At 40.6% G+C, this 9,628-nt stretch overlaps 1 protein-coding gene across 1 annotated transcript; it reads right to left on the bottom strand.

Moving 5' to 3' along the window:
* Nucleotides 1-436: 436 nt before the first annotated feature.
* LOC121945879 (transmembrane protein ZNF593OS-like) lies at nucleotides 437-9,628 on the bottom strand. The gene is made up of 3 exons (XM_042490246.2): nucleotides 9,470-9,628; nucleotides 3,375-3,476; nucleotides 437-1,631 (listed from the first exon to the last, which is right to left on the bottom strand). Exons 1-3 carry the CDS (start codon nucleotides 9,575-9,577, stop codon nucleotides 1,485-1,487), a joined length of 357 nt encoding a protein of 118 aa, XP_042346180.1. The 5' UTR covers nucleotides 9,578-9,628; the 3' UTR covers nucleotides 437-1,484.

The raw sequence follows: 9,628 nt of genomic DNA, 5'->3' as shown, positions 1-9,628 counted from the left end.
TTTTAATTTTTCTTGTCTGTAATCCAAACGACAACATACTTACATAGACCGGACATTCAAAGTCTATTTTAAACTTCAAGACTTGATGAGCACGTTCTCACGCCTTCTCATTCCTCACATGCCTTTACTGCATGGGTTTCCTCTTCTAGCACAAACAAAGCCATCTCTACACAGGCACATTTTTGCAAATTCACTATAAAATTGGGCTTGCGTGTGAGGAGGGCACACTAGCAGGTGATGTCACCATTTCCTACTGCGTGCAGAAGACAACACAGAGTCTTTGATACAGGAAATGCTGTGGCTCTGCAGCCTCTGGCACCAACAAGGGAGCTGTTCAAACTCAACTCAGCGACTCTTTCGGTTTGCGTAGAAACTGTGGCTTTGATTAATCAGAGTTAATGTTTTAAATAACATCACTAAATATCCACTATACATGTCATTTCAAAATATTCACAGCTTTATTAAATCATTACAAAATAAAGAAATACATTCATTCATCAATAAAAACAAGACAGACTCATTGATTTAGCTTCAATTTCAACATCTGCACACCCATGCTATGTTCAGTAAAGTTAAATGTTTGCATTAACATGTTGTAGATATTGCAGGAAGGGCTCTCAACTTGTTAAAGTCATGACACATCTTCTTAACAGGATTTCTTCGATTTATATTAAAACAGTTTGAAATCACAGGAAAGAAAAAAAAAAACAACATCATAAAAAAGGTCTTGAGTAGTTTTAGTCCCTAAGATCTGTTGTGGTATTTGAAAAGTTACTGCTCTTGTGCGCAAATAGTCACTGAATCTCTGACACCTGACAGACACATTTCACAAGTATATATGGACAGTTTGTGAATACAGCTCCTGATCTGTTCACGAGGCTCTGCAAGGTTTTCTCATGAAGGAAAAATACAGAAAATCTAAAAAGGGTTGAGCTAACTGTTCATCCTCTTTAGCCATATTCTGGGTCTGTCATCACTTCGTTACAAGGTACATCTCTATTGCAGTGAGCTTTTTCCTTAAAAAGGCATTACTGTTCATTTATTATTTACACTATCTGGACAGGTTTGGAGCAAAATTCACAGTATAAAGTTTATTCCCCTTTTTGTAGCTCAGAACAGTATTGACATCATCTTGCAAGCATGCACCTTTGTAACGACTAACGGTCAGACCCAGCTGGCAGTCACCTGGTTTTGATCACCCCCCCCAACTGGTCCATTAAACCAGTCTTATCCATGAACCCCGAGTGAGACACCCCAACAAACCCCTCAAGGTCCTGACAACAGAAAGCATAGAAAACTCTTAACAGCAGCCCCAGAGTCTCTGCGGGATCCCAGAAATTCTGTGTCTGAGTGCGACTGTGACTGTGAGGTGAGAAAAAGTGCGGTTCTGGAAGACACTGCTGTGCCACTGCATCTGCTCCCCTCGCTCCTCCACTCCTCATTGGCTCATCCATTATCTCCACGATCAGAGAGGTCAAGACTCTTCAGGGTGCCGGCTGGGCGTGAACCTTCTCTGTCATCTGTTTGGCACTGTAGTAGGACAAACTCAGGCCCATAATGGCCAACATCATGGCAATCTGGTTGACAGCGCGGTCTTGCGGCTGTGTCTGCACCTCACCGGCCACTTGCCTCTGCAGAGACATAAACAAACAGGACGAAGGTCAAAGGTTGGTGGAAACAATGAGCCTTTCATGACGTGTTTCTTGTCAATAAAGACGCTAAAGCCCGAAGGGACTAACCTTTAAAAAAAAAGCAAATATTTTGTCCTAAGAGGATTCTCCCTTAAAGACCAAACTTTAGCTCCAAAGCTTGCTGCCATGTGACCAAACATTTGGCAAGAACAGTCATTAAAAATTTAGGAGGAGGAGTAAGTTAACAAAAAGGGGAACACAATGTTCTGTGCACACAGCATAAGGAGCAAATCATGGTCCCAGACTTCAACAGCACGCATCGTATAGAATGACCGCCTACAGAGGATCATACCTCACTGTGTGTTTCTAAATGTGCAGCTCCTCCTTGCACTCCATAACCCCTGTAGACCCCGGAGCACCGAGACAGGAATGTTTAAAGGTTAGGCATGTGCCAACACTGCCCTAAATGTGAAGACAGTACACATGCACTCACAGTGGGCTTGTCAGCAAAATGCTGGAGTCTAAGTTTTCAGAGCTAGTGGCAGCTTTGTCAACTATGTTTGGAATATTGAGGATTATTGTTTTATCTTATAGAGCTTGTTAACAAGGAAATATTTCCAGCAACCTTATTCTAAAACATTTTAAACACTTTTTCTTTTCCCGGAGATTTGACTGTAGAGCACAACGTACAAACAGCTACCTTCTCTTTTTTATACGAATTTAAAATCAACTGTAGATTAAGATTAAAAAAGATGAAGTGTTGTGCTAATGTGTCAGTCTTTCACTCCTCAGTCTGTGCTGTTAGCAGTTGTGTGTATTTGATTTTCTGAGGAAATGCTGCCATGAAGCAAACAGCATTTACATGGATGTGAATAACGTGTTTATGATCAGGATTTTGGAGTGTCCGGTTTATGTTTTTTAGCATGTTAATGGCATATTTCATTTATGAGAACCCCAAATATGCTCACTGGAAAGAAAGAAACCGGGTTGTATTTTGGAAATGGACAACCTGATTTCTCTGCTCATGTAAACACCATATCATGATAATGATCATAACCAGGGACCTCATAAATGGGTTTTGTGATCACACTCATTAAGATGTTTTACAAAGTCAAACCATATGTTGAAATCTAATCATTTCTATATTTAAAATTTGAATTCCTGGTATACCTACTCATTACTAACAAATTAAAAAATTTACCGTCCCGCCATCATGTCAAACCTTATGTAACAGCCAGTCACTTTTCTCCGGTCTGTTAGGCGTTTGAGTCGGTGTAAAGCTATATGAGGGGACAGCCTTTGTGTCTGAATTAGTGTAAATAAGCGAACACAGACTTTACACAATGGTCGAGACACACGGGCGGTCACCACTGATGAGCAGATTATGATGACAGTAGGACGAACAAAGGAAACTTAGAGGAAATCATATCGCAATGATTAGTGTCACCCCTAATTATACTAGTGATGAAAGCGGGTTGTGGATCACAGGACAGCGCAGGGCCCCTTGTCTGGAAGCAGAACTGCTCGTTAGGGATAAAGAAAAGGGGTGGACACACTGACAGCTAAAATAAAACCTGCTAAAAGTGAAAATAAGGGCTGTGAAGCTCTTCATCAAGAATTTAAGCTTCACAGCGCTCCTACAGATGGCTCGGCGTAGATTAGTGGTAATGTGCCAGTATAAAGTACTCAGCAGAAATGCATCAAATAGAGTATCTACAGTATATCTCGTGTGGTGAAACATACCTGGAGGAGGCGGAAGTATCCAGGTGTCAGCCTGCCCAGTCTGATGATCATGTCTGTGGATGTAGTGTGAGATGGGTCGACACGGAGGGCGGCTCTTAAGACCTGCAGAGAAAATGGAGAATTCACTGAGTGATTACGCAGCATTTTCTGCATCTGACAGAAAAACGCAGTTGAAAAACTTAATATTTGCCAAAAGTGGACAGAAGTTGAGTCTCTAACACATGAGAAGTCCATGCATTACTCAGCTTCTATAGAAGCATCAGATACTTTCCTTGCCAAACTTTTAATAGTTTTTGAGCACTGCTGCCAAAAGAGGACGAGGACATTGCTACTGACTTGCAAATAAACCAAAACCATCTGATCTATGCGTGAGGAAGGAACATCTCTCGCCTGCAGCCATGGCACAAAACTTTCACGCACCGATCCGATATGATCGCCATGCAGACAAACCCAACATTTAAGTGCTTATATAATTATTTTAGATCTGACCTACTTGTCACCATTTCCACCCAGATTGCCCCTCTGTTATTAAATTATCATGTTTGAACCAAAGCAATAGAGCGACCATTCACACTGCGTCAGTTGATGGCGCAGCAAAGAACAAATTCATTCATTCACACATGGACAGTCCCATGTTTAACAGATGAATAAAGTGGTGTTTTAACACACTTGTTGGACATTAATAGTTGAATAAAATCACCAAAGAAAAAGTTCTTGATGAATTTTTATCCAACAATGACTTAAAGAACGAAATGATCCCCATTGAGAAAAGCCAAGATTTAACATTTTTAAACTAACTGGATGGTTTTCACTGGTGCAAGGATGCATTACAAGATATAAACCTCCAGGTGGTCTTTATAATGAAAAACAAACAGGAAAGTCAGCTGGGACTGATAACTGAATTTGTGATCGAGGTTCGAAGGGAAGATGAGGAGGAAGACTGAGGAGAAAAAAACATGTGAAGCTTTAAAGTGCCAACCTGGTTAAAGTTACACCCCTTACGAGAAAAAGAAATCCAAGCTTTCAATATTACCCCGTGCATTAAAAGTCGGTCTTGTGTGTAAACCAAACAGGTTTGGAGTCCTCACCTTCCAGAAACCCTCTGATTGCAAAAAAAGCCAGAGACAGAGCGGCAGGAGCTTCTACTTCCTCACCACGCTGAAAATCGGATGCCCAACAGAGTGATAAACTTGTACTACTGAGTGTTCCTGCGCTGTGCTCCGCCTTTTTATACAGCCCCTCTCTCACCCAACCAGATCTGCGGGCTCGCCCTCAGCACACGCCCACTTTGAAAAACGCATACACACTGTCGAAATGCATTACTCTCAGTAGGTCGCTTTCCCAAACACACCCCTTTCCTGCCGCCTCCTAAAACAAGAAAAACCCACTGTGAGTGTCAGATATGATTTGCTCACTTAAGTCAACTCAAGGTAAATAGGAGTAATGCAAACAAAACAATACAGCGTCACAAGTGCGTTCTTAAAGCAGAATGCATGTGAAAGTATAGGGTTACATAACTGACCTGATGTGTCCATTTAATCTAAATCTGGAGCAGAAATTAAATGTCCCAGACCTCCAGATTGTACATCAAGGAGCTGACAACGCTTCAGATTAGAAACATGGGACAGTACATTCCTATTTTATAAACATTTATTTGTTGTAGTTGTGTTTTGGTTGCTCCTTTGGCTGTCTGTGTTACATAATCTGTTTCCATTTCACTGAACAAATAGTTGCAGTTAAGACTGAGATGAGCGAATGTTTACGTGATGCAATTCCGAGTTTTAGCTTCTCCTAAAATCCAAACCGAAATACAGCATCACAAAAGGTGTTCATACTGTTTGGAGTCGTACAGTGAAGCGCTTGAACAAACACAACACAACACACCTTAAAAAAACACAACAAGAATTTGACCCAAAGTCAAAACATTGGCTCCATACCAAAAATTAGTTTTAGCAAAATTCCATTTTCATTGTCTAGCATTAATTAAAAAAAATAAAAATAAAAAACAAGGCAAGATAATTTTTGGGAGTCTTTTCACCACTATTATTAAGATCTAAGTTAAAGCTTGGAATATGACTCTCTGCAAATTGATGCTATTGCAGTGCATTATGGGAGTTGTAGGATGTTTTTAAGAGTTTGACACGTTAGAGATTAGTGGTCAAGATATCTTGGTTTCTGCCAACTCCAAAAAACACCATCATTAGCACACGCGTGTGCTTTGGGATGGTCACAATAAAAGGTCAATATAAAATGTGCAGTTTGATCAGACAAAACAAGGCTACTGCAGGAATGTCCCCCAGAGTTGTTGTTGGTCATCTAAATGTTCATTTCTCTAATCGGACATCTTCTTCTCCAATGTTATTTCCAGGAATCTGGTGGTACAAGACATCTACATCCAGCGCCTTTACCTGCAAGATCGCCCGAGAGCAGCTAGCTGATGCAACGATTGGTTTTTGCAACCGAAGAAACTGTCTCAGAGAAGTTAATCTGTGTTCTTGTCGTCCTCATCTGGGTCTTGACCTGTCTGTTGTCGTGACCAAACTGAGTAAGAAAAAGCTCGCCTTTCAGGGTTAATCATCCTCTTCATGGATGCATCCTACGTGACCAAAGGGATGCATATCTGTAGCCTAAGTCTTGTAAAATTCAAAGATCAGCGTACCTAATAACTTCTTTTTTCAAGATAAAATTGCACACTTTAGACAGACCTTTTATTGCAACTGTGCTGTAATCATGCTGTTTGATAAGGAAGCTGATATGCTGGATGGATTTTCTTGGAAAAGAAGTGCTCAGGAACTAATTTTAACAAAGTTTGAGAGAAGTCCTTTGAGTTTATAGAAACAGTCTTAGATGTTTTCATTTCATGGAAAATGGATGCAAAAACAAAGATGTTGGTGAGGTTAATAATCTGCATGATTTCCACTTGCTCACAGTCTCAACTGTTTGTAGCACGATGCACCACGATAATCTTCATGTGTAATGTGTGTTCAGAGTCTTAAGTCACCAGTCTGGAGCAGAAAATCGTCAGTGGCAGCTGATTGAGTGGCTCAGTGTTTAGGAGTGGTTCCCTACATGCTTCGGCAGGAATCCAGGTGAATCACCTGTGAGCTATTCCGGTTTACCTGAGGACTAACAGAACAGCAGGAGGGCGCGCCCCACGTTTGTATCACTTGTGACCACATTTCAAACACCAGCTGCAGACAGACTCAATGAATAACACAAGGACTGTTGACTCAGACATTAAGGACTGACTCTTTCTTTCTGGCAGAACTACTTCATAATTATTACAAATGGGAGAAAGCGTGTTATTTTTAAGCGTTACAAAACTGGTCTAAAGATGATTTAAAGAGGAGAAATGCTGAGATGACAGAAATCTTTCCTTCCCATCAGGAGAGGAGGTGAAAACACAAACAGGGTTGGAACCTGAATTAATGTCCTCTATCTCTCTCATGAAGGTTGTTAAATAAAATTGATTTGGAGGATGTCAATCAGCCTGCAGCGGAGCCACAACATCTACTGGGTACATTGTGTACTTAACTCCACACAGCCAATGAAATGTCATCATCACTCCCTGCTTCCTCTTAGTCCCGCCTTCCCGTGTCACTCTTTACTCCCCGTGCAGACCACCCGCCTGCAGCAGGGCATCTCCTGCGAGTGAGCGCAGATAACAGCCGCGTGAAAAGACAGATTCATCAGGAGATGCAGCACGACTATCAGTAAAATATACATCTCCAGCTGGACAACGACAGCTCAGGAATACATCATCAACCTGTGTGGTTGTGCAATCACTCCGCTTCACTGTCTGGGCATCCGCCACACTCATGACTGTGGCATGTACACCACTGTTGCCATGGTTTCTCTGTGCGGCGCTAGTGTGCACAAGATTTTCTGATGTGTGTAACTGCAAACTAATGAATCGAAGCCTTTAACATGAATGTTAAAACTTCAACGCGTAAACACAGTGTCACTACACACTATTAACTCAGAAAACACTTGATTCTTGTCAAGACCCAAAGACACAAAGTTGTGCTGAATTCCATACAATTTTGTAAAAAAAAAATTATGGCTGCAACTGAAAATGATTTTTAATGATCTATTATTTCTACAATTAATAGTTTAGTCAATAAAATGTCAGAAGACAGAAAAAGTGCAAGTTCACGACACAGAGTTCAAAGTGATAGCTTAATGTTTCCTGATTTTGCTTGAGAAAAAATAATCTTAATGACTGACGGATTATCAAAAGAGTTATTTATTTTATTTTGATCAGCACATCATTTCAGCTCTTAAAATAACACACGAGACATGTTTCCATTATGATTCAGCCAATTAAAAGGGCACCTTGGGGTTGAAAATGTAGCTGATCACAAGCGACAAGCTGGAACCAGATAATATGAGTAACTTTGTTGTACTTGTGCAATGACAATAAAAACTTATCCTATTCTATTCTATTCTGGTGTACAAACGGTCTTCCTAAACACCATTTAGAGGTACACTATGCAGGGATTTTCAGATACTTTTTGTAACCGCCAGCAAAAGTAAATCCAACTCCGTATTTGTCCATTTGATTTTTCAGCTCCCTATACTTGTTGTGTTTTGTTTGTGCTTTTTATTAAATCTTAACTGAGCACCGTGCCCAGGAACGTCCCGACCACAGCACATTAGAAGAAAATACAGAAAAGTACGGGCAGGGGGCAGAGTTTGCAGATAAACGCATCACCAAGCACTTACAGTAGGTTATAAGTGTGCGTTAAGGGGAAATACTTTTGCATAGAGTATAACTTTATATCCTTAAATGGCACTCAGATATGAAGGTCAGAGGTCAAATTGTGTTTTCCCTTAGTTGCTGAAAGTGTAACCCAAGACATAACCTCCATTTTGGGCCCCAGCTGGGACGCAAACATGGCTGACTTGCAGAAACAAAGAAAGAAGTCGAACTGGGAGAAAACCAAGTGGAAGAATGAAGCTTTGTCAGTTAAATGAGCCAAATCTCAAGATTATAAATTAGCATTAACAAAAATCAGTTTGCCCTCCTACTGTTAAAAGCCACTGAAACTGACATCTGTGTGTTAATCTAATCAAATAGGTAAAGTGACCCAAAAATCCAGACTATAATCCAATCTGTGATGCAAACAGCAACAGCTGACCAACAGCAGGACAAAAAGGTAAACATTCATGGCTCTCTGTGCCGTTAAAAATGCCTGCAGACCTCTTCATCAAAACCAGATAAGAAATTAAAATGCAATCTATATTCAGCAGTACCTTTTCACTCAGAGCTCAAACTGGCTGTACTACCAAGAAAACACCTTAAAATGAGATGCGCACTCTGTTTTCCAGTCTTCAAACTGCCAGGGTACAAAATGTACAGATGACATGCCATGCGCTCAGGGGCTCCACATACAGCCTGAGTCAAATCAGCACCAACTGACTACACAAACATACTGAATGCAAAGATTATTATTAAAGAGTACTGAGTATTTTCATGATTTTTGGATGCAAAAAGCAACAAAACTTGCAAGTCAGTTTTTACAGTTACAATAGTCACTATAAAAAATCTCCATTAAAGACTAAATTTAGACAATGAAAATGTTGCACAATGGACATTTTAAAAAACAGTATTCATACCAATTGAACAAACTGCTAAAAACAAAAGAAAAAAATCCTGGACATTTTGTTCAAGAAAACAAAGAAATCTCCAATACAGTGCTCATCTTAGTTTGGTCCCATTTATTTGCATAATACATCATAGCAGAGTCACACTTTGATTTTTCTCTCCTTTTTTTCACCAAAAAATGTCAATTTATGAATGGCTAATCTTTTCCTCGCAGTTCTCCATTTCAGGTGTGTTAGCCCTTTAAATTCTGTAGTTTCAGAGGCCACATGAACAGCAGCAGCTCAATGCAACAGCTTTGCAACAAGGAAAAAGATTCAAGTTGTGAAAGGCAAAGTAAAAACTGCCACATCAACATGCCACAGAGACAAAAGGACACTCTTTGTCACGGATGCAGAACCAGCTTAGGGCGCGTGTCCCTCGCCGCTTACTTCTTTATTTATTTATTTATTTACATATAGGTACTTCTGTGAAAGTGCAAAGTGCTTACCTGCGGCTGCCGCGGGGTTTGGGACGGTTTTTGGGGTCGCTCGGCTGGTGTTGGGGTGAATGGTACACCGTGTCCGCGATGTAAAGTTTTTATAGGAAGCCGGGACATGAGCTGTATGGACTGGGGGGTGGGGCACTCTGAGTCCTGCAACACACACAA

This window comes from Plectropomus leopardus, chromosome 11 (genome assembly GCF_026936395.1).
Source record: "Plectropomus leopardus strain MGB_pleo_1.0 chromosome 11, ASM2693639v1, whole genome shotgun sequence".
Classification (NCBI taxonomy): Eukaryota; Metazoa; Chordata; class Actinopteri; order Perciformes; family Serranidae; genus Plectropomus; species Plectropomus leopardus.
Note: the sequence above shows the minus strand (reverse complement) of the source record. Positions and strands in the feature narration are given on the sequence as shown.